Source organism: Periplaneta americana, chromosome 8 (genome assembly GCF_040183065.1).
Source record: "Periplaneta americana isolate PAMFEO1 chromosome 8, P.americana_PAMFEO1_priV1, whole genome shotgun sequence".
Classification (NCBI taxonomy): domain Eukaryota; kingdom Metazoa; phylum Arthropoda; class Insecta; order Blattodea; family Blattidae; genus Periplaneta; species Periplaneta americana.
In genome coordinates, this window is record NC_091124.1 from 139,727,579 (window position 1) to 139,754,513 (window position 26,935).

General features: G+C 36.9%; 1 protein-coding gene across 3 annotated transcripts in view; it reads right to left on the minus strand.

Annotated features, from left to right (window-relative positions):
* Nucleotides 1-26,935, minus strand: part of PolZ1 (DNA polymerase zeta catalytic subunit) — a 303,982-nt gene that overhangs the window by 248,227 nt on the left and 28,820 nt on the right. For all 3 annotated transcript variants that reach the window (XR_011333618.1, XM_069833727.1, XM_069833728.1), the window contains exons 5-6: nt 13,134-13,278; nt 11,819-11,938 (exon numbers count right to left, since the gene is read on the minus strand). Coding sequence is in view for 2 of the 3 variants with exons in the window: in XM_069833727.1 (XP_069689828.1) it covers nt 11,819-11,938; nt 13,134-13,278 (265 nt within the window). In the remaining variant the exon portion in view is untranslated. The remainder of the gene's footprint in view (nt 1-11,818; nt 11,939-13,133; nt 13,279-26,935) is intronic.

Consider the following 26,935-nt stretch of genomic DNA (forward strand, 5'->3'; position numbering starts at 1 on the left):
TCTTATTAAAAATCCAAAAATAGCAAAAATGGACACATGTCCTTAGCAAAGTAAGGTACGGATATGTAAATGGCCTAAAGATGTTTAAATTAATATTCTCAGCCTTTTCTTGCTAATATTGCCATAATTGAAAATTCCCTTTCAAGAAATCTCTCATTTAAGAAAAAAAATAATAATTAGTTTCCCCAAGAACTGTAAAAAAGGGTTTTACTGTATTTCTGAAATAGTAATGAGGTTTCACTCTCCTGTAGACAGTGGTTGGCATTTCGTGACTCATGAGTCAACCCTTAATACACAAGCAGGGAGGAGAGTAAGGCATGATCTCCCTCCCCTTAGCCATCACTTATTCATTCGACATTAAACAGTCTGGGTATCCTCCTTCCCCTTTCCTGTGTACTGCAGGCTGTATTTTATGACGTAATCTTTGCCAACCTCAGCTGCAGAAGATACAGTAAGATAATGTCTCTGATAGCCAACTTATTCCATATTATTTAGAAAGTTACGACAGCAGTTCATAAAATAGCTTTCAATTATTTTTAGCAGTAGTATAGGAAGGAAGGTGAAGGGAGTTGGTGCCATAACATTAGTATAAATGACTGAGTAGGTGTCCCGTCATTATATTGTTAACTGTCTACTGTTGATTTTAGCCATATAAAAATTTAAAATGAGCATTAGAACCGAAGTCCTCACCAGCTGTGGAGTGGATGCAAATTTACGATTTTTTTCATACAATAAATATGAGTACTGCCGAAATGCATATCAAATTTTGTGCACAGTGGGTCTTCGAGATATTTATGGACAATCATAGGACAAAAAGAATGGTCTTGGCTCTCATTCTCCACCTGAACTACATCACAACAAGGGAAAAGAATTCCTTCATCACATCATAGGGTCCTTCCATATCAAATCACCAAGGTGCTCAACCCGACCGATTCAAGATTTCTTTCAAAATTTGAGTTAACTAAAACTGCCTAGTTTCACATCTCCTGTTCTTTTTGTTTTCTATCATGAAGAAAAATCATATTTTTGTAAGCACACCACATCAATTAAAATTATATATCTCAACAACGTTTTCAGATCAATTTACAAAAATTGGGTGATATATTCTTAATATGTGATTATTTCTATTGCTTATATTATTTTCTGCAAGTATTCAAGTAGACTCAAAAGACACGGTAAAACAGTTTTCATATATTCATATTTAAAAATGAGGGTCTTCTATTTTAAAGAAAAAAATATATAGTACGCTTCAGTTAGTCATATAATGAACTCATAAGTTGCAACTTGGAATCATCATAGGTTACAAAGATAAAAATTATTATGTCACTGCAAGCATAAGTTAACCGTACAGCTCGCGATAATTATGTCCCACACATACGTTATTTCATTATATTTGATCATACTCTTGAATGTCACTATGTAATTTAACATGTAGTACATAATTCGAATTTTTTTAATTATTACCTCAAATAAATTATTGTCACATGGATTTTGTTAAACCTGAAGTTCTGTAAGAAATGCTTACCTTTCATTGTTAAGATGAAATCACCTGATCATCTTTCCAGACAGGATGATGCATTGTTTCAGCTGCATTTGAAAACTGCTTAGCAAGTACTCATCCTAAATGGCAGAACTGTATGAAACTTGCATGTTCCAGGCACTACGGTAGATTTTGCAAATCGAAGAGGAAGCAGTTTTTCCTCTTCAGCATAGTTTTTTTCAGACAAATAAACAGTATTAATGTTTGGGAGATTGTCCTTTGTCCAGTTGTATAATTCCCTAGGTGTAGTTATTTGTTTATCGGATGGTCTCTGCAAACTAGCACAAGCCGCATGCCTTTTAAGTGTCCCACCTACACCGTCCCATGCGATTTTTGCCATGCTATGTGCCAAAATAATGCCATTCTGCTGGAAATCCAAAATCTTCTTCATGTAATGTAAGGTTCAGGAAATTTTTTCTATTTTTATATTGAGCAGACCATCCATCAGAGAAATACATAATTTTTTGTGGTGAATTACAGATGTTTGTTTTAATAAATTCTATTAGATATTTCTGAAACAGATGTACAGCTGTAGTGTCATGTTTCGGACAGTCTAAAATTATTACCAGATTTTTAATAGATACTGTATTGTATGATGATTCGTTATAATATATTATGAAAGGGTGAATGGTTGCCTGCACATTAGCCCAGTGGTATGACTGAATTTCATCTTGGATTACGAAAGAATAGTTTTCAGCGAAGTAGCATAACACAACAAGGTGGCATGGCTGTAGAGATGATTTCATATCACATAGAAACTTAATTTGTTCAGATGATATAAATGAGTGGGTCAATAAATCACCAAGTTTGTCCAAGAGGCAATCGAGAAATTCTTCTGTGGGTTTCACTATGGTCTCAAGCTTGTAGGTTACTGATTCAATGAAGTTTTCTTCGAAACATTTCTCTAACCTCTCTTATTTTTAATGGTTCAGGACATTCTTTACATTTCCTGAACAAGCAACTTATTTGAGGAGGATTGCACACCATAGTAGCCAAGAAATGTTGATAAGTTGGAAGGTATAAAGAAGAATTTTCTAGAAATCCATGTAGACCTGAAACTTTAATTGCTTCCAGCATGAGTTTTACATTTTGATGAGTGACACAGAATTATGGGTTCCACTTGCTCCAGCTAGAATACAATTTCTTGGTCGAAGAGCTGCAAATTTGGAGAATCCTACCTTCATATCAGGGTTAGAATTTTTAAATGCTGCATATAATTCATTAAGGTTTCCCAGAATTAATCTCTTCTGCTCATGTGTTTTACTTCCTGATTCTTTAATCGTGACATAATCTTTCTTACCAGGCATTATTGTGCTTATCTCGTCAGAACAATAGAATTCTTTAACTTTACCAGCAACAGCCACGGGCAAGGGTTTTCCTGGTTTCAGATTTGGTGAAGACAAAATTCTCTTTTCTTTTGCCAGCGCTTTAGCTTTCCGAATCATGTATTCAGGAGCTACAGGAAACTCTTTTTTTTTATTTTATTTATGCTCCAGTTTTTAGGTAGCAGTGTCAAAATGGTGATTTTCTTACTTTTACCTGAAGTTTGAAATTTTTTCTGCAACTGAGTCAAAATTGCAGAATCAGGACTTGATGAAGATTCTGGATCCTGCATCATTAATATCAAAGACTTTTTCTTTTAAGGCTTTTTCAACATTTTCAAATTTTTGTCTCTTATATTTCTCTTCTCGTAACCTTTTTCGTTTAATAGGGGACACACCTAAGTCAACAAGACTTGTATTTAATGAACTTACATTTGCTGTAGAATCAACGTATTCTTCACCATTATTACAGTCATTCTCAGGATTCTGCATCACTCTTTCAATAGCATCATATTTTATTTTTATTTCTTTGCGACACATAGGACACACCTTTTGTTCCTGTTTTAAATTAGGAAATACATTAAGCATCCACAACATAACACTTCTTAAATTCTTCCTATAATTACAATGCCCTGATTTCTCGAAGGGATTGCAGCAAACATATAACTTAAAATACGACTCCATTATATCACATAAAACTACCACATACTACAAAAACTAAAGACACTGCACTTGAAACAGATCACACGTTTTGTATGTACGTTGAAGACTGTATCAACTGTGACTCATGACGGCATGACAGAATGACGACGCAGATAATCAGACAAGTACGAACTCACACGCATGTAGTGTTCGTGTAAGATGGGTTTATGTGCTACAAACCAATACTCTGACATTTTTTTTACTGATATTCCCGAAACCTTCCAAAAATAAAACTTACACCAAGGGGAGAATGCTCTTAACTCTATAACATATCTTTTTTACAATATGATTTATGACCTGCATTTTTAGATATTCAATGTTAAAATGTGTTTCACGTGACCATTCAATAAAAAATTCGATACTTTAATACAAACCTATTTTTAATGAAAAGTATGATCCCTTAGCTTTAAAATAAGCCCAAGTTTAAGATTCTACCTCAGTTAGAAGAGAAGTTATGAATTATTTTTGTTGACATGATATGGAACATTTTTACATTTCTTCTCATATTGGCAGAATTGCTGTATGGATATCGTGCACTACTGAGGGCTAAAATTTTACATAATTAATTAACTTAAGGTTCTTTACCATCCCACCAAATTTAATGAAAATCTGAGATGGTCGGGTTGAAAAATCCACTTTTTTTGTGTTGATTTGACATGGAATGGCTCCTTAACAAGTGACAGAAATTGGATTCCTACACATCATTGTCGAATGAAATACAGTCTGTATAGTGAGGGCATGCCAATACACTAAAGAAACCAAGGCAATTTAAAGAAGGAAGCGAATGACAACTATCTACTGGGACATGAGATGAGTGCCTGTTGACTTCATGACACAAGAAACTATTCATATCTACAGTTTATATACTGTGAGACACTAAAAATTTTTAGAGGGCCATACAACACAAGAGGCAAATTATGAGAACTTCAGGCATCATCTTGATGCAAGCACGATATTGCTTAAAAAAAAAAAATTCTGATAACTTCCGAGGAATATTGTTGTTGTTATTTCAATGCCTTGCACCTAGCAATGAAGCCATTAGCATTCGTGCTCTCCAATACTTCTGGGCTACAGTGTCTTCTGCAGATAGTGCATTGCAGGTCTTCAAGTGGCTATCATTCATCTCCTCATGACTGTTGCACAGGGGACACAATGGTGAATTTAGAATTTATAGTTTATGTAAGTGACTTGCCAAGCAATCACTGCAGTTTTCCGTGGTGCTATGAGATTACTTCTGTGTTCAAGATTAGGGGTGTTCCATTTTTGTTTTCAGCATGTATTTTTGTTTCCTCAATATGAAGGTGTGAGAATGTAGAATTGATCAGGCGCTTTACTGAAGTCATTGGCAGATTTGTCATTTTCATTTGCCGTATTGTTGTGCCTTTCTTGGCAAGTGTATCTGCCAGTTCGCTTCCCTCAATCCCACACTGTGCCGGGACCCACTGTATGTGAATTATTTTGTTAAGATTTTGAAGTTGATTAATTGCTGTAGAACTATGTGTATTGCCATTATTTCTCCGTCATAGTTTGTGGTGTTAAGACCAGTTGCTTGATAAAATGAGAATAGTGAACATGAGACTCCAGCTCCAGTTTGGTGGTTTTTAGAAGATCTGTCTGTAAAAATATGTAACCATTTTTTTGGGGAATATTTTGTGTTGATTGTTTCGAGAGACATCTGTGGGTGTTTGTGATTTATTTACTTCTATTAGCTGTAAAGTGTAGTTGAACTGTTTAAAATCTAGCGGGTTTTCTCTTATTTGGAGTTTCTCTCTGTTGTTGGGTATTTTCAGACTGGATTTTAAATGAAATACTTTTTTCTAGGAAGCTAATTTGGGTTTTGAGGTTGGGAGGAATTGGAACTTTTTTACTCCATTCGAAGTGTTCTAACCTAAGCATTTTTTCGTGTTGTATCAGCACTTGTTCTCGTATTTTTAATGTTATTGCATGATTCTGTGTTGCAGCTCGCATAGATGCAATAGGTATGGTTTTTATTGCTCCTGTGATTAGGCAGAGAGCTTGATTTTGTATTGTCTCAAGTTTATTAATGTTGGCTTGTTTTGCTGTTACTAGAGCTTCGCTACCATACAGAAGGGTAGGTTTAATGTACATGTTGTTTGTTGTGTTGAGGACTCTCCTGGAGCAACCCCATTTAACGCCGGCTATTCGTTTCAGAATCTGCAGTTTTTGTTCTGCTTTTTGAGTGATGTTAGATATATGATTTTTCCAGCTTAGTTTTGTATCGAAAGTTATGCCTAAGTATGTGGCAGCAGAACATCTCCGCAAGCCAGCCGCATCACCCATTGCGGAACAGACGCTGCATGGTGGCCGCAAGTTCACTATGGACTATTGAATTATATTGTATCAATCACACGAGCGGATGCGGCAGTTCGGCGGCGAGTGTCCAGACGACATATCTTGGCTTTTACGAGAGCAGGACTCGATACCTTAGGTATGCTTTGGCCCTTTGTGTGTCTATAGGCCTATATGCGACGATTGTCTAAATCTGACAGGTGACCTGAGTAACATTCGTGAATCTGATGCTGACAGGTGGACCATCCTGCATCAGTCCCTAATAGAGCTAGGTGCCATTTCACGGACAAGTAGCCTGACAAGTCTCAGGGGCCAGAGTCCCAAGCCCTTCCTGTCATCGGCGGTTGACAGATAGGCATCCTATCTGAGTCCCAAACCCTTCCTGTATCAGCATCGGAAATCCGTAAGCCCTTTTACTATTGCAGATGATAGATGAGGGAAAAGTGAGAATGTTGGTGGAATGATAGAGGGAAATGGGAGTACCCCGAGAAAAACCCTCTGTAATGTCTGCTTGAGTCACAGTCGACATATCACACGTGTATTGTAGTACTGGCTGTTGAAATTTTTTTTAACTTGTAGTGGTGCATTGCACATTGTGATTGCCTTCGATGAGTGATATAGATGTACATAGAGAAAGTTGATGTTGAGGTGATCGAGAATGAGAAAAGGCTATATATATTTAGGACATTCAAAATGAAGAGTACAAGGACAGAAACAAAAAATGTTCAGCATGGTATGAAATTTGTTGTGTACTGTTTCTCACTTTCACGGAACATTCTGATGCAGAAAGGAAATGTGTTAATAAATAGTCCTTGTCAAATATTTCTCGCATAAGCCTATACAATAATACATAAATTATTTTAATTTATGACATTTACCTTTTACTTCATTAATTTCTCTATGTACTTTTTAATAAAAGGTGATAACTGATAACATTTCAGTTTCTGAAAATAAAACAAACGGTAACCTGAGTCATTCCACGTCAAATCGCACAAAATTATACAAATTTTGACCTTCATATTTCCGATTGCGTTTATATTTTTTTTATCAACTCTATGGGTCTACTAAACTAATAAGTGTATTTTTATTTTCTCCTAAGTCCACATGTTTTTTAAATATTGCATGTTAAAATTCGTTAAAAATGTCGCACAATGCAACATTTAAAGTGTCATATTTCCGAGCACATTGATCTTAAAATTTTTTTGAAAAAATGCATTTAAAAGCTTAAAATACTGTCTTTTGTTAAATATTTATTAACCGATTTTATTATAATTATTACAAATATTTTTTTATGATTCAATTTTTAAAAGTTAAATATCATTGTGAAATAGCCGTATTAAAAATCTAAAAAAATACCTACTAGGTGCATTGAAGTATTCTTAATAATTCCAGAAAAAATCACAATGGGATCTCTAATAGTTTAATGGAAATTTAATTACTTACGAAACAATGTGTAGCAGACCGGTGCAGCAGCGGACGGGAAGCGTTGAGCGCGCGCTGGGAGGTTTATCGGCACTGGATGATCGAGCAAACGTTACTACATAACATCCACTACGTATCAAGTCACTCGAGGAAACACTACTAACTTACACTAATTGTATTCACTTATTATGATAATGTACATATTGCTTTTTAAACGTCTGTTTTCATTCTCACTACACTTTATATTTTCACTCGCCTACCTTCTTTCTCGAAAGAAAATTGTTTCACTGCAGCTTCAGTTTTTGACAACGGAATGAAAGAATGTAATTTTAATGTACCAGTTATTGGTTTTAGATTGTGATATCTGGCCTGCAAATTTTCATTGTGGTTTTTGTGCTTATTCAGGGGACAAAATATAAATTGCACGTTAGAAATGGTTTTTTGTGCCCAGTCAAACAGTTTTTTTGGTGTTGTTATAGGATCTTGACCGGGTTGTAGACTGGCTCTCGTTGCAAGTCTTTTAATAGTTCCTCCAATTCCATCACATGGACCTTTACCATGCGTCGTTGCAAAGAAGTGCCATTCAGCACCAATTCCATAATCGTCTTCATGTAAGCAGATATTTTTAAAATTCTTTCTGTTTTTGTATTGTGAACTTGATCCACCGGAAAAGTAGATAATTTTTTTCATATCGTTGAATTCTTGCTTTAAGAAATTGATTGCTTCAGATTGAAAAAAGTGAAAGGAATCAGTGTTATGTTTCATGCTTTCTGAAATAACAACAATACTTTTGTGACGAATTTCTGTACCTTCTTTGAAATATACTACGAAAGGATGTATTGTGGCTTGGCAGTTGTTCCAATGCACAGCCTGTACTGAATCTTGTATTACAAATGAATAATTTTCAGAAGTCTGCAATAACTATGTAATTTTCAGGTTGTATATTTTCTTTGCATTCCACCAAAAATTGACTTTGCTGCTGTGCTATGAAAACGTGCGGCAATAAGGAGAGAAGTTTGCTTGACAATTTGTCTAAAAAGTCATCAGTTGAAGACTGAAGCGTTTCTAAATTAGTGTGATCAACTCTAACCCATTGTTTGTATGTTATCTGCTCAATAGCCTCGGCGTCAAACTGTTCTCGGATATGTTTGATTATATTGTCAGGTCCTGGACAACTTGAACATTGTTTAAGGTAACAATAAATTGATGGAGGATTACAAAGAATGTGTGACAGCGCATCTTTGTAGTTATTGACAACTACACTAGAATTTGATGTTAGTAGTGGAATGTTTGCACCATCTATAAGTAATTTTACATTTTCGTGTTGTGTACAAACACATACACTGTGCGTTCCATTAGCCCCTGGCAAAATACATTCTTTTGGTCTCAGTTCTGCAAATTTAGAAAAAGTTATTTTTATTAGTGGATATTTGTCCTTGAAACACTTGTATGTTTCCTTAAGATTACATAAAATTAATCTTTTCTGCTTATGAACTTTTTGCCCATCCTCTTTCACACTAACAAAATTCTTTTTTCCAGCCATTACCCTACTCACATCATCTGATCTGTAGAACTGCAGCACCTTAGTCACTGTAGACAGTTCCAAAACTTTACCGAGTTGATTGTTAGGAGTGGACAAAATTCCACTTTCTTCAGCCAGTTTCTTTGCCACCCTTATCATGTGATCAGTCGCTTCAAAGTTTTGTTTAATTTTATTGTAGGACCAACTTTCAAAAATTGTTAAAATTTGAATTTTTACTATCTTGTCATCTGTTGTGTGAAAGGATTCAATCAATTTGTTAATAATATCATTATTGTCTGACTTTTCAATGGGCGTCGATGCATCTTCTACATGAAAAACTTTACTTGCTAGGGAGCCTTTTACTTTTTGAAACTTTTCACGGGGGTATTGTTTTTGTAGTAGTTTTCTTTTCTTGATTGGGAATTCTCCTATTGACACCAAACTTTTGTTTAGCACCTCAATATTACTAATTTCTAGCGCTGTATCCATAGAACTGTTAGAAGAAGAACTGGGATTATCACTTTCATTGTCCGCACTACATTCATTTGATTCATGTTTATTATTATCACAAGAACTACCGGCTTCACATATACTTTCACCAGACCTATCCGGAAGTTGACAGACTTTTTTACGGCACGAATCACATATTCGCAAATTCAAAGACTCCGCTAAATTAAGCTTTATCAATTAATCGCGACTTACGTGTCTTAGTGTACTTTTCTTTTTAAAAGAGTGATTAGGAAGGTCAAATCGATTTAAACACTTGTTATATATTACACGATCTTTACCGTCACTCATGTTGTAGAAGACACGTCACAATGGTTAATATTCGACACACAGAACTTCACTCCATGAAATTCAAAATCTGACTAATTATTTTTCTCTTCTATATTTTGTCTCTGGCCATCTGTTTACTGTCATAAAGTTTACTGCCTTATCCAGCCTTGCTATCGTTAAACACTTGGCTATATAGTACAGTATAAACATACAGCATTGTGAAGGGCTCCCACTCTTAGCTGAACTGACAATAATAAAATCACTTTAGATAAGATATTTACTGTTCCTTAAGGCATTAATCATTTGTTGTGTAGTGTGCGACATCAGTTATTATAAGCAACGGGGAATTTCGCAGCCTTCTAGCACAAGTGTAAGTGTAGGTCTGCTGCCGCAAGCGGTTCATTAGCTGGGGATCGCGAGCGCGTGCATGCCTCTGGAAAATAAATTGTTGCAAATGTATGTATGCAGATCCCACATTTTTAACTGCAGTAGTTTACAGATAATACATCAGGGAACAAGCCTATATTTTTTTCAGATTTTTAACTTGGCTATTCAACGTAGTAATTTGGCTTTGAAAAATAAGTCATTAAAAAATTAGGCCAAATTTGAAATTTATTTGTGATAAGCCTAAAGTAATAAAAAGTATTGTATTTAGTCTTTCAAATGCGCCAAACCCCAAATCTCAATTATATGTAGACACAGAGTTCCAATTGAGTTTATGTAACAGTGCGCGCATAATTTGCGTATTTTCAAATAGTCATAACTACACAAATAATTAATAATTGTGGAAATAAAACAATACAGGGCTCCTTATTTGATGTCTGGAATTCATGAAAAAAAATTCGACCATTTTCGAGAAGGTCGTGTTTTGTTGCTGTGCGATTTGACGTGGAATGACTCACCTTAACATATTTAATTCCAGTAAACTCTATTATTGATAATTCCTTCTAATCCCCTTCTACTAAAGTACCGGTAATATACGTACAGTAATATATGTTATCCAAAGTGAATACGAAATTAAATACGCTTATTACTTATTCATTTCAACAATTAAATGCATACAACTATTGGCATTAATTTGCCATAAATGTTATAGAAAGCATTCTATTGGAAGTATAGCCAGTCTTATGTTAATATATTCTTTCTGAAGGCATTTTTCAGAGTATGACACAATAAAATTCATCGAAGCTGGGAAATGTCATTTTGAAGTTAGTTAAAATAAACTGATTCCTCCTTGCACAACTAGTTAAACAACACATGAAAAGTTCCTTGTAATAAAGGACTGTTGACTATTGGATGTACTCAACGTCATCTTTAATTTTCTTATCAATAATTGCATTTCGAAGTACACTAGTACTGCATCGTGATTAGCATCTATGGCGACTGTCCACCTCAAATCCTTCCGTCCGTCTTTTATCTGCTCGTGTGGCCTCAGAATAGTGCGGCCGCCACGCGACTGCCATTCCGCAGACATTCCACTCGTGTGAACCAGGCCTTAGATATTCACACTCAAAATTTCCAAGGATAAGTACAGCTAAAATTAGAGAAGGAATTTTCATAGGACCCCAAGTCAGAGAACTCTTTTCAGATGAACATTTCGATTAACTTCTGACAAGAAAAGAACATGCTGCTTGGGAATCTTTCAGAACAGTCGTCTCAAATTTCCTAGGAATCGTCGTATGCCAAACTATAGGGAAATAGTGGATAACATGTTGCTGGCTTATCATCAAATGGGATGTAATATGTCATTGAAGATACACTTTCTCCACTCTCATTTGGACTTTTTCCCTGAAAATTGTGGTACAGTTTCTGATGAACATGGAGAGCACTTTCACCAGGCAATTTCAACATTCAAAAGACGATACCAGGGTAAATGGAGTATATCCATGTTAGCTGATTATTGCTGGTTGGTGGTGAGGAACGCTCCCGAGATTCAGTATAGCAGACAAGCTAAAAGGAGCTGTCTGCAATAATAATTGAGGTAAGCCAAGCTGAATATGTTTAGGAAAACACAATTTTTTTCCTAATGATTTCTTTCTGAAATTACAAGAAAACTAGACCACATCAGACAATTTTATTGCCATATTCATATCCAACATGAAAAAATACATTGAATTCCAATGTTTTCGTTTCCATAACAGAAAAAAAGCTAAATTTTGTTGTCCAGTGTAATTTGTGTATTTTATGTTTACCCATGTAACATCACAAAGTAGGTAGGCCTACCTGATATTTCTCTTCTGTTGATAATGTCTGCAGCAACAGCATCCACTTCAATTTCGCAAGTGCTCATCTTTGTAACTCTCTCTGGTAAAAAGATTTCATCTGATAAAGTTGAAAAGCTTCCTACAAAACACATACAACCAAATGTTATTTAAGAAGTTATGCCTTATAAAATGTAATGTCACATTTAAAAAACCACTACTATGACAGTTTTCTGCATAACTTAATACAATGTGACATAAAAATGAGTACTTTTACTGGTAACAAACGAAGGCTGATCACAATTGAGCTAACACTTGTATGTATATGAGTATTTGGATTTCTGTTTATAGAAAAAAGAATTTAAAAATCAATTTCTATCCATACTTGCAATATCACAATAATTCCTTATTCAATGTAGTCTTATAAATATTTCCTGAAATTTTCATCTCTAAGCAAATATAGTTTCAGAGTAATGTGTACCTTGATACTGAAAAATGCATAATAGAGAAAACTGCAATTAAAGATTCACACACTTTTAGACTAACATGATCCATTTACTCGTAGCAAATTATCGTCCGAGACTTGATAGTTGTAACAAGAATATTATAAAGAGATGTGATTGTATTCAGGATTAAACAAGTCAACCTGGGAATAAAAAAATTGCCTTATTCTCAGCACAATTAACATTTGATTATTGACTGAAGAATGATATTACAAAGCAAGCAAGGAAAACAGAATGATAATGAGGACTCATATTTCTTCTGTCAGTAATCAAACCTTAAAAAAAAAAAAAAAAAAAAAAAAAAGCAGGATGAAATAAGAAAAGGATACATTGAACGAAGAGTCCAACAATAATTGAGCCATTCAGAGCAGAAGTGATGTAAGTCAAAAATGGGTAATGAGGGTTAAAGTAAACATTCTGTAAAAATACAGCGCAAAGAAGCAATTAATATTCAATTTATTTAAACTATTAGTAGTCAGTGGATAGCAAGAAGGACATATTAATTGCATATTTCATCCTATCATATCATCGGGGTAATGTAATTCCGCCTTCCAGGCGCCCCAACCTCAGAAGTGGGTTACAACTAAGCCACGGCCAGGAAAGAAGACCAGAAATGTCGAAAAGACAACCTGGTGGCATTGGATAAAAAAAATCCAATTTTGATTTACACCACTTTTGCTCTGAACGGCTCAATTGTGGAAAAATTGAAGATATATGATGAAAGGAAAACTGTTTACTGTGTAAATAAAACAGCTCTAACATATAAAATGTAAAGAAATTCAAATTTAGTAAGTTTCTTTAACTTAGCATTGCATTTCAATAAAGTAAATTTACCTGCATTTTCCAGATCTCTTCTGAACTTAACATTTGCTAGATTAACAAGATTCATACCATACAGATTGTAGTCAATCATAAACTGAAGAATGTAAGGAATGTGGGCCTCATGTGGTTGGTATATCTTGTTCAGTATTGCACCACTCTATAAAAGGACATATGCAATATATACATCACATTCAATTTCAGACCATTAGATTTCAAGTAAGACTGTAATCATAGTCTACCTCTACATAGAATGAATATACCAAAGTCAAAACTTTAAAACTAATCTCTTTAATAATTTACTGTTGTATATACACCAAAATAAAATTTAATAGTGCTCAGCACACACATTCACTACCTTTTTAAGTGGTAATTTTTATACTGAACATAAAAGTGTATGCAAGCACAGACAAATATCTTTACTACGGTTATTCCTGATGCAATACTTGATTGCATATGAAGCAGGATATGATAGGAATCTTAGTGAATCTCCTCAATGCTAGAGCATTGCCAAATATGATATTTGCTTGTCAGTGTTGTAACACAAAGCAAAAGTTTTATAAGTTGCAGTCATAAAATTTACTTAAAATGCCTGATGTTATGGATAGAAAAGATAAAAAAAAAAAAGCTCAATTTTCTGAAGTAGTAATTCCACAGAACTAGACCAAAGCAAGCACCAATTTTTCTTTAACAACTGAGTACTACGAATAGTATAGGGCAGTGGTTCCCAAACTTTTTCAGCCACAGAGCTCTTTTTGAAGCAAAAGTTTCTCGTGGAGCCTGAAGAAATGTTTAGTGTTTACTTCTATCTGTCTATGTTCTCTAAAGCATAATACATACGATATGTATACGGAAGTATGAATAATAAGGTATATATATTAATAAAGGAAACAATAGTAAAAACAGAACTGAAGACAATATTATTATTTAAATCTACAAAATGATAATTATGTTGTTGTTGTTTTCTAATGCCAGGCGTTTGACAATAAAGTCATTTGACCTTTTGCACTCCAATATTTTTCGAAGATATTATCATGGTCAGCCACTGAAGCACAGATTTTGAGGTGTTCCAAATCCATTTCTTGGTTTGAGTTGCACAATGGGCAGTTAGGAGACAGATATATTCGAATTCTATCCAGGTGTTTGGCCAAACAACCATGGCCTGTTGCCAATCTAAATGCAGCTACAGACGATTTTCGTGGTAAATCGGGAATTAACTGTGGATTATGATGCAGAGAGTTCCATTTTTTCCCTTGAAATTGTGTTATCAAATTTTGTTTGTTGAAGTCTAAGTATGTAGATTTAATAAATCTTTTCACAGAGTAATATGTAGATTTAGTAACAGGTCTGTAAGTAGCAGTGCTGCCCTTCTTTGCTAAAGCATCCGCATTCTCGTTTCCCAGGATTCCACAATGGGATGGTATCCATTGGAATACAATTCTTTTATTGAGTGATATTAATTGAGAGAGCATTTTAGTTAATTTCTGCTGTTTGAGATGAAGGTGTGTGTTTAGAGACGATTGATAGAACAGCTGCTTTGGAGTCTGACAATATAACTGCATTCTTAAATTTATTGATGTGGCATAGAAGATTCCTGAGACTTTCACTTATTGCAACGATTTCTCCATCAAAACTTGTTGTTCCATATCCAAGAGATCTATAAAGTGAGAAGAGACAGCACGTAACACCTGCACCAGCACCTTGTTCTCTGGAGATCAGGGATCCGTCAGTGTATAAATGAAGCCAGTTTTGTGGAGGGTACTGAATATTAATTGTCTCTAAAGACAATTGTTTCTTCTGATTTCAGTATATCTTCTGTTAAATTTAGATTATATTCTATATTTAATAGAGTTAAAGGATTTGGTTTAATCTGTAAGTTTTCTTTTAAATTCAGTTTATCTTGAATGATAATTATAAGAAGTAGTTAAGATTACATGTACACCCGAAATTAATGTGAAGAATGTGTCTGTTTCTTGCGGCAGAGTTTGTCAATGTCCAATGTCACAGAAGTCAGTTGAAGACACATATTGTTTTCTGCATCCAAATGAGCTCGATATTTTGTTTTTGTAGCTGTGTACCTCGAAAAGGCCGTTCCATAGAGGTATGTAGTACCAAAAGCCAGTAAGAGCAATTTAGTTTTTGAACTTAATATCGAAAGGTCCTCCCCTAACTGAGCCCAAAATTCGGGAAGTGGTTTGCTTTTAAATGATGCCTTACAGTGTCTGTCCGAAACCATGTCTATAAGGACCTCATATTCTGCCGCAATGAGGGCTACTGGTTTTGATTTCACTGAGAATGAATTTACAATCCACTCAGATTTCTTTTGAATCGATTCCCGAGTGTCCCTTGGAAAGTATGAATTCATATTTTGAAGCAAATTGTCATGGTGTTCTTTAATTATTGCTATGAATGTGTTATTCATTGTTATATTATTTTCTTCTATAAAGTTTGAGAAACATGTCAGATCCTTATTCTCGATTCTTTCCATGCAGAACGTTATCTTTTTCTTCAGTGCAACAAATTTGTCATTAGTATCGAATATAGTCTTCCATTTCCCTCTTATGGATGTGCTGAATTCGTTCATTTTCCAAAAAATTTCTGCCAAGAAACATAATTTGCACAACCATTCCTGATCATTCAAATAATCTGCTAGCAAACTGTTTTGATCATTCAAAGTGAAGACAACGCTTTATCATGCGACAATCATCGCACTTCTGTGTGTAAATAACAATGACTTGTGTATAATTCCCAATCTTCACACAGGATTTTGAGTAGCCTACACTGCAAAGGTCGTGGCTTAACAAAGTTGATAATTTAGACGATATTGTCTGTACCTCCTTTAATAACGCTAATACTTTTCTCATTGCGAAGGCATGCTGGTGCAGTACACAATTACTTGTGCAGATTTTTTTTAAACTTTCTTGATCCTTGTAACAGCACCAGCAACAGGACATGGTCTTTGCACCTTCTGTGCAGACATCAATTACCCCATAGTATCGAGTTTTCAACGAAGAAGATATCTTGCAGTGTAGGCTTTCACGGCCGGAGTCTATAGATGTAGATTCATTTTCCGGGCTGAGAGGCTGTGGTCTATTAGTTGGTTTTATACCAGACGTTTCGTCTGCAACTGCGGCAGACATCTTCAGTGGAGTGGTATCCGAGGTCGCAAGACTCTTCTCGGCGTACCTGAGGCAACTGATCCTGTGTCTGGTTGTGCGGGCGTATTTATAGTGCGGCTCGCGGGCCGAGGCCTGTTGTCGCTGCGGTCCGCGCCGCTTTGTTCGCTGCTCCCGTTCTGGGTTCCGTCCTTTTGTTGTAGTGGCTTCTTATCTGTTCTGTTTAGGACCAGATACCAACACTTGTTTAGCTTTACGCCTTCTTCCTTGCGATTAAAGTTGTTGTTATGTTTATGTATTTCGATCGCTTCTCTATGTAGACGGGGGAAGAAGTGCGTCGTCGTGCTCAAGATGTCCGTGTCCTTGAATCTTATGTTGTGATCACCCTCTTGATAGGCATGTGCTGCCACTGCCGATTTGTCGATCTGTCCTAGGCGGCAATTCCTATTATGTTCTGTCAGTCTCGTCCTGACGCTCCGCTGTGTAGTACCGATGTAGACCTTCCCACACGAACACGGAATCCTGTAAACTCCGGCGGACAGCAGCTTATCTCGTTTGTCCTTGGATGACCTCAGCATGTTCCGGATTTGCTTGGTCGGCAGGAAGGTCGTTTCCACTTCATGACGCTTCAGCACCCTGCTGATACGGTCCGTCACATTCCTTAAGTAGGGTAGGAAGACCGTGCCCTTCTTAGTCGCTCGTTCCCGTGACCGCATCGACGGTGTTACTCTGGGGCGCATGGCTCTCTTTATCTCCGGCCTTGAGTAGCCATTGGCCATGAGTGCTGTCGATACATGGCTCAGCTCCCGTTGGATGTGTCGTGGCTCGGCTACCCGCCTGGCCCTGTTGATCAGGGTTTTCATCATGGCCCGTTTCTGGCCGGGATGATGATTTGAGGTCTTATGCAGATATCGATCTGTGTGGGTCGGCATCCTGTAGACGTCATGACCTAGGGTGCCATCTGTCCTCCTTTGTACCATAACGTCCAGGAAGGGTAACCTGCTGTCCTTTTCCGTTTCCATAGTGAATTGTACTTGCGTATGGAAGCTATTCAACTTACTCAGGAAATCCATCAATGATCGTTCACCATGGGGCCAGATTACGAACGTATCATCGACGTATCTAAACCAGCATGAAGGCTTAAGTGTCGCGGCTTCGAGGATCGACTCTTCAAGAAACTCCATATAGAAGTTGGCTATCATCGGACTTAGCGGACTCCCCATAGCTACACCATCCAGCTGTTCATAGAATTCATAATTCCATTGGAAATAAGTTGTGGTCAGAACCTGGTGAAACAGGTCCACTACATCTTGCGGGTAGAACTTGTGTAGCAGCTCCAGTGTGTCCTTGACCGGTACTTTAGTAAACAAGCTTACAAGTAAATCTTCAGGCCGCGTTCTCAACATCTTGATTTTTTCTATGAAGTGGGTCGAGTCTCTGATGTAAGAACTCTTCTTTCCTACGTGTTGTTTCAATTGGTTGCTGAGGTATTTTGCCAGCTCATAGGTAGAAGAGCCGATAGCATTGACGATCGGTCTGAGTGGAACCTCCTTTTTATGTATTTTTGGTAGGCCATATAGTCTAGGCGGTGATGCCTCCGATTTCTTAATGGAGCATTGTACGGCCGCTGGAATTGACGAGGTATTTATCAGCTGGTTACTTTTCTTCAGGATTGCTGCCGTCGGATCCCGTGTCAGCTTCTTATATGTGTTGGGGTCCAGCAGGTCACCAATTTTTCGTTCGTAATCTTTGGTGTTTAAGATTACTGTCGCGTTCCCTTTGTCTGCTGCCAGGATTAGAATGTCTTCTTTCTCGTTAAGGGATTTAATCGCCCTTGACTCATCTCTGGTTAAATTGCTCTTCGAAGGCTGCGCACGTTGCAGAATTCGAGCTGTCTCTCTTCTGTCGAATCCGGGATAAGAGGAGTGAGCATGGATAAGGCTGAAGAAATTCGAAGAGAGACAGCTCGAATTCTGCAACGTGCGCAGCCTTCGAAGAGCAATTTAATCAGAGATGAGTCAAGGGCGATTAAATCCCTTAACGAGAAAGAAGACATTCTAATCCTGGCAGCAGACAAAGGGAACGCGACAGTAATCTTAAACACCAAAGATTACGAACGAAAAATTGGTGACCTGCTGGACCCCAACACATATAAGAAGCTGACACGGGATCCGACGGCAGCAATCCTGAAGAAAACTAACCAGCTGATAAATACCTCGTCAATTCCAGCGGCCGTACAACGCTCCATTAAGAAATCGGAGGCATCACCGCCTAGACTATACGGCCTACCAAAAAACATAAAAAGGAGGTTCCACTCAGACCGATCGTCAATGCTATCGGCTCTCCTACCTATGAGCTGGCAAAATACCTCAGCAACCAATTGAAACAACACGTAGGAAAGAAGAGTTCTTACATCAGAGACTCGACCCACTTCATAGAAAAAATCAAGATGTTGAGAACGCGGCCTGAAGATTTACTTGTAAGCTTGTTTACTAAAGTACCGGTCAAGGACACACTGGAGCTGCTACACAAGTTCTACCCGCAAGATGTAGTGGACCTGTTTCACCAGGTTCTGACCACAACTTATTTCCAATGGAATTATGAATTCTATGAACAGCTGGATGGTGTAGCTATGGGGAGTCCGCTAAGTCCGATGATAGCCAACTTCTATATGGAGTTTCTTGAAGAGTCGATCCTCGAAGCCGCGACACTTAAGCCTTCATGCTGGTTTAGATACGTCGATGATACGTTCGTAATCTGGCCCCATGGTGAACGATCATTGATGGATTTCCTGAGTAAGTTGAATAGCTTCCATACGCAAGTACAATTCACTATGGAAACGGAAAAGGATGGCAGGTTACCCTTCCTGGACGTTATGGTACAAAGGAGGACAGATGGCACCCTAGGTCATGACGTCTACAGGAAGCCGACCCACACAGATCGATATCTGCATAAGACCTCAAATCATCATCCCGGCCAGAAACGGGCCATGATGAAAACCCTGATCAACAGGGCCAGGCGGGTAGCCGAGCCACGACACATCCAACGGGAGCTGAGCCTTGTATCGACAGCACTCATGGCCAATGGCTACTCAAGGCCGGAGATAAAGAGAGCCATGCGCCCCAGAGTAACACCGTCGATGCGGTCACAGGAACGAGCGACTAAGAAGGGCACGGTCTTCCTACCCTACTTAAGAATGTGACGGACCGTATCAGCAGGGTGCTGAAGCGTCATGAAGTGGAAACGACCTTCCTGCCGACCAAGCAAATCCGGAACATGCTGAGGTCATCCAAGGACAAACGAGATAAGCTGCTGTCCGCCGGAGTTTACAGGATTCCGTGTTCGTGTGGGAAGGTCTACATCGGTACTACACAGCGGAGCGTCAGGACGAGACTGACAGAACATAATAGGAATTGCCGCCTAGGACAGATCGACAAATCAGCAGTGGCAGCACATGCCTATCAAGAGGGTGATCACAACATAAGATTCAAGGACACGGACATCTTGAGCACGACGACGCACTTCTTCCCACGTTTACATAGAGAAGCGATCGAAATACATAAACATAACAACAACTTTAATCGCAAGGAAGAAGGCGTAAAGCTAAACAAGTGTTGGTATCTGGTCCTAAACAGAACAGATAAGAAGCCACTACAACAAAAGGACGGAACCCAGAACGGGAGCAGCGAACAAAGCGGCGCGGACTGCAGCGACAACAGGCCTCGGCCCGCGAGCCGCACTATAAATACGCCCGCACAACCAGACACAGGATCAGTTGCCTCAGGTACGCCGAGAAGAGTCTTGCGACCTCGGATACCACTCCACTGAAGATGTCTGCCGCAGTTGCAGACGAAACGTCTGGTATAAAACCAACTAATAGACCACGGCCTCTCAGCCCGGAAAATGAATCTACATCTGAAGAAGATATCCATCAGGGAATAAATTCCAGTACCACTTGCAGAGGATCACAATGGCTTGCAGAACAAAATATCTTCATAAAAAGAATCTAAAAATCATAACACGCAAACGTCATTAACACAGCTAATCCGGCAACATGGACTCGTCAAGTTGTAGCAAAAATTTCTTTTCACTGATATGGGAAATTATGATATTTTTAACATCGTTTGATAGAACCAAGATTTGATTACGCACAGTGTTATTTGATAAGGGCACAATGGAGATCAAGTTTGCAGTTTTTCGTTCACCATCCACTTCACTACCTTCACTAATAGTAGTTTTATAAGAGTTTCAGCAAGGGTGTGAGGTTTATCAGCAACAGCCAGGTCATGACTAACGTACGATGCTTCCAGTGCTTTCTAGTTATTTTTCTTTACATGAGATGAAAATTTTGTTTCAACTGCATGGAGTTCGTCACATTTTCTTTTGAAGTAGTTTGCAGTTTTACTTGTGAAGTCAGGATGAGTTTCGAAATGCTGTCTAAGCTTGGCAGGGAACATAGAACTATTGGGCTAAACTTTGTTACATATTACACACTGTGGACGTCCATCAGGAAACTCAGTGAATCCTATATCCAAATATAAATCACAATATTTTCGTTTTTTACTTCCTTTCGGTACCTCTACACTAGGCATCATGAACTCTGAAGCAGAATCATGTGCAGCATATTCGGCACACAATACCAAAGAATTCGCACCATCTTCTTTGAAAGGAAGGTTACAACTGTTGTTATTCCCCTTTAACTGAGCACTGGTTAATGGCTGATGAATCTAGTAGATCTATTATTGAAATTTTTATCTAGCAAGAAGACATCAAACTACTTTCCGAGAAAGTACTCTTCACTTGATAGAAGCAGTTTACATTTTTACCGCTAGAGACTAGATGGAAGCAGCAATTTTTGTCATCTTCATAACTGCCACAGACAGAGCCCCTGAGACTCATTCGCAGAGCCCCAAGGAATCTGCAGAGCACACTTTGGGAATTGCTGGTATAGGGTATTAAGCACGCAGATTTTTTTGGCACCCAATATTTTTCACAGACTTACCTAGAATTAGTCATGTTGTACGTAGTAATGAATGAATGGAACATGCTGATGAGCCATATAATTTAAAAAGACCTACTTAAGTTTGTTTGAGAGGTCCAGAGGTCCAAATATCTGAACAGTGGGTGTTTGGAGGCCTGGACTGCACCAGCAAGAAAGCATATTTTAGTGCCAGTGGAAAAGAGAGATTATTGTTGAAGCAAGTCGTATTTCGACATAATTAACAATCGTGTTTTATATTTAAATGGTGACCCATTCGCTCTTGATGTCTGATGTGGATAATATGGCAGTGATACATGCATTCATTATTGCGTAAAACAGGTTAACTTATTCTGTGGAAAGTATTGATTGAGTGCTGGAAAATAAAACCACACTCTTAGTACACTATACAATGCATAACAGTTAAAGAAAAAATTATGCCTTCTTTGGTCTAGTTCTTCTGTAGAATAACCATTTATTTGTTTAAGTCAGAAGTTTATGTAACAAGCAAAACTTGAGTAAATGAAGTTTCTCTAATGTTTCTATACCATAACAAATCTACGACCAGATTCTAGAAACAAAAGGACTTTCTAATTCTCTATTATAACATATACAATATGAATCACAATCAGCTGGCTGTATATTTTGATCAGCTTTTTTTTTAAGTAGTGTTATATGTCATAAGAGTTAATTTCAATGAAGTTTTTATGTGTTTATAATTATATGGTTTGTATATTCGTTTTATAACAGTAAAGTAGTTGAACCTGGTGCAAGCAATTTGACAGACATCCTTTTTCTTTTCCTAATGTTTAAACAAAAATACAGAATGTGAATTTTATGCGAAGAAAAACAATTTAGGAAAAAATCAGATCTAGTAGACATTCTACACCATAATCTGGACTGATTTTTGTTTTCGTCAGCTCCACAGATTGCATTCAGACAATGCAGGCCTAACTCTTAACCAGCAGCTCCTATTTCAGTGGACTTCTGCAAATTCAATCACTTTCAACTAGAAACTTGTTGTACAACTTGAAAACTGGTATTTAAACTTGTATTTTTTTTCAATGTAAAACACCAGTACGCAGCTGACACCGACTATAACTGGCAACACTCCAACAGACCATCACACTACCGAATACCAATATTGTAAAAGTCTGCTTTCTGTATTTTAAAAGAACCAATAATGACAATGCATTTTAATAAGAATCAATTGTGTTAAACTAACTCATTGCTGTTTTAAAATTGTACATCAAATGCAAGAAATGCATCCAACATTCCGATTTTATATTAACTAAGAAATTTGTGGATTTTTTTTTCTCAATTTTACTGGGAAAAATTGGAGTGCGGACATTATGCAGTGGCATTCATTATGCTACGAAATATTGTAGCCTATACATTTTCTAAAAAAAAATATAAGCAAAACATCGACAATTTTTTAAAAACACAAGAACTGACAATAGAAGCATGTGGTGAGTAGTATTCATATATTTTCACAAATTTGTAATGAAGTTATTTCAGCTGCAAATAATGAGGCTGTGCTAATATTCAAGTTTCCCAGAAAGAAACACAATGTGCAACAGTGAGTTATTGACTTAGAAGATTTCGGGAAAGATGTTTAACCTTCTGTCGGTCACATGTGTATCATATTGATACAAGCGTACATTTTTCTACCACCAATTTTTAATTTCCATTGTTGCGGCTTTCCCGTTACAATACCTTCCTATCTTCATACTTATTACCCGTTACAATACCTTCCTATCTTCATACTTATTACAAGTCAGTGTCACTCAACTGCTTTAGCAGTTAGGCTGTGTGAGACTGTAACCATCTTGTAGGTCAGATTGATGTATTGCGACATAGTGTAACTGAACCAGAGGCAAGTGTATAATTTAGAAGATCCAGGCAATTTCAAAGTTGTCCTACAACTGCTTTAGCAGTTAGGCTGTGTGAGACTGCAAGCATCTTGTAGGTCAGATTGATATATTGCGACATAGTGTAACTGAACCAGAGGCAAGTGTATAATTTAGAAGATCCAGGCAATTTCAAAGTTGTCCTACAATTGCTTTAGCAGTTAGGCTGTGTGAGACTGCAAGCATCTTGTACATCAGATTGATATATTGTGACATAGTGTAACTGAACCAGAGGCAAGTGTATAATTTAGAAGATCCAGGCAATTTAAAAGCTGTCCTAAACTTAATCTATGATAACAATGTAGAGGACGAAAATCCCGCATTAAAAGAAGATTTTCAAGATGAAAATGACACAGATGCAAATGATGAGCCAGGAGAAGAAAGGATGGGTAATTCTGAATCTAAGGTGAATGGAATTGATGAAAAACTTGATGTGAACAATAACTTGCTGAGGATGTCGAATCAGCCATGAAAGAAAAAAAGTTCCACTCCATCTGCAGAATGGCATCTCTGCATTCTATGTCACACGTCTTGGAAGACAAGGCTAATTAAGACCATTTGCAAGAATTGTAAATTATATACCTGTGGCGATCGTACAGCCGCAGTCTGTACAGAATGTTATCCTCGACTTCGAGAAAAAGAAGACTGCTTGAGTGATGACTGATAAAGCCATGGACAGCATAAAACTAACATATTTAATGTTTTTCTGAGTAGACTACACTTTACTTTTGGTTTATTCTTTATTTAGTAGTCTGTATTCTTTTATTATTTCTGAATATTTGCCTCAAGTTTTAGAATAAAACTGGTACCAATAATGAAAGTTATATGGTAAATATCTTATTGTTCAATCTATTTACAGTAATATTTGATATTTTGAAAATAAACAATAAATAATACATCAATGACAAAAAGAACATTGCAAACACTAAAATATGTATATGACACACTTTCTCAGAGTCCATGTATCATTTTGATACATTGCGACCGATGCTATTACTCATGTTCATGTATTTTGAGTGAACTTTTCAGATATGAAATAAATGATAACAATGCATAAGTTAATAAATATGTTTATTACTAAGTGAAAATAAACATATTAAAATGTAGAACAAAAATAAACGTCAATATATACCACAAATTCTATAGCCATTATTTTAGGGCAAAGCAGTGAAGATGAAAAAGATTTTTCTAAATCATTGGGTGTACTTTTAATATAGCTTAAATATTTTGATGAATGAAGAGGCTCATTTCCATCTTTCAGGCTCCATCCATAGCAAACTTTTGTTACTGGTGAAGTGAAAATTCTCGAAGACTCCATGTAAAGCCGTTCCACAATGTCAAAGTGACAGACTGGTGTGTCAGCTCATCCTTTGGAGTTACAGAGCCTACAGGCATACTACCACAGTCTAATATATACAGTCGCGCAACTTCAACACTTTTTTTGCCAACATTCGCGACACTAGCGCCCAAGCGGCAGGCAAGGCACTGGTCATAGGGTTGATACAGCCAGCACGTGCTTTAAAGGGATGCGAGATGTTATAATAACGTTTTAATCATGCGTCGGAATAAAGGCAATGTGTGCAATGACGAAAATTGCAGTAACAACAAGTTTAAATCTCCGAATTTGTCGTTCTTCATATTCCCTAAAGACCAAGAGAAAATCATAACTCAGTCATAACCAATAATCCACGTTGTAGGTAGCCTACGTATTGTGTTCTATACAACATTTATTACTTATCAGTTACCTATTTGTATGTCAGGAAGGACAGTTCAAATAAAAACAAAGTAAATACCTGTTACAGTATATTACTTTTTTGCAGAGATCATATGTGTAAATGTGTAACCATTCCGATTTTGGATAATATATCTACAGTTTTTAATGCAAGTAATTCCATAATTTTTATATTCGTGTTTTTTTCTTTATATTTTTCAAAAGTTGAACGATATATAGCATTCAAGTAGGTATCATGGTGTTCATTTTGCAAGATTTCATGGAGTATAGTAATCCTTTTGCAAAATATTCACTTCCTGAATAAATCCAGACTGTGTCGATAAATTTCTGATGTGTTGGTGTAGATTCATGTGGCAGATGTATTAAGTTCTCAAGAAATAAAAGAGCATTTTTAAATTTAATATAAAAAGCAATCTTTTCTGTAATAATTTGGATGACTGTTATTGGTGTTGATTTTACATTCCCAGTGATTATTTGAGCCGTTCAGTGCAGAAGTGGTGTAAGTCAAAATCAGGTAATGAGGTTTGAAGTAAAAATTATGTAAAATACAGTGCAAAGTAGCAATTAATATATCCTTCGTGCTATTCACTGACTATTAATAGTTTAAATACATTCAATATTAACTGCCACTTTGCGCTGTATTTTACAGAATGTTTACTTTAACCCCTCATTACCCATTTTTGACTTACACCACTTCTGCTCTGAAAATAAAATTAGGCCTACATTTTCTGAGTTAATTGAAGTTAACAATTTTTTCAACAAAATTGTGTGTTCATTTATTTGTTCTCACCTACGTCATATTAACAGTAAGTGCATGTAAATTACGTATTATACAGGTAGGATAAGTTAAAATTAGGCATTATGTATGAAAACTGGAAATGTAATGTAAAATGCGGCAAACTTGCCATAAAAATTTAAACCACAACATCAGCACTATTTGTGACTCAAAATAATAAAGGAAATACCGGTTCTTAAGAAATGGAAAAATAATGAACTTCATATTAATGTTTAAATCCTCCCCTTTTCTTTATTTTCAAGTTTACCTCAGCGGCCGAGTTTACCCCAATTTGCGGTATGCAAAATCGTTAATTTCTCAGGAAATAGGGAGAGGAGTTCACCGCGCTATGTACCCTACGAGATATGCCCTACAATTTTGAAGCTACTAATTTTAACTCTTCTCACAGGATATACAAAGTTCCAATGATTCATAAATATATTTAGAAATGAATTGAATTAACCGACCATGCACGAACAATTATATTATTTCAAACCATGATACATGATCAGGGCCATGATTCAGTTGTAAGGAGCAGAAAGAATTACGTTTATTCCCAGCTTCTGAAACTTGTAGATTAACTGTGTGTGAAATTCTTCCAGGATTCTAAAGTAGAATTAATAAGAGCCATATACACTTATTGTATAGCATAAAAATATAAAATAAATCACGCAAAAACCGTTTTCTGATGTGTTATCATATGTCGTGTGCACACTTTTAACTTGCCTGCCGCTAGAGGGCTACTGTCGCGCCAGCTGTCAAATGTTGGCATATTTTATACGTATGAGTTGCGTGACTGTATCTATTAGACTGTGATACTACTACAGTAAATTCTCAGTGCTATGTTAGCATATTGGAAAACTTCCTTCTGCCTGAATTAGCACATCAACGAAGACAGGTACATTTTTTCCAACAAGATGATGCTATGAGCCATACTTCAAGGGTTTCCGTGAATGTTGTGAGCAATTTCTCTCCTAATCATGTCATCTCGAAGAACAGGGATATTCCATGGACTGCACCCTTCTGTCCAAGTATATTACTTCTTTCGAGGGTACTTGGAAGAACATATCTTCCAGCCGCCGCCACCGCCACCACCACCGCCACCGCCACTGCCACTGCCACTGCCACCATGCAGCCTTTAGAAATAGGTGGCTCGAATTCCTGTGGCTATGCAGCACAATATGGATAATCTACACACATGACTGACAGAGTGTACGCAACAAAATGGAGGTAATCTCTGTGAAGTTATTTTTAAATAATTGTAAGAGTTTGTATTTTCAGTTAGTATATGTTAAATCAATAAATT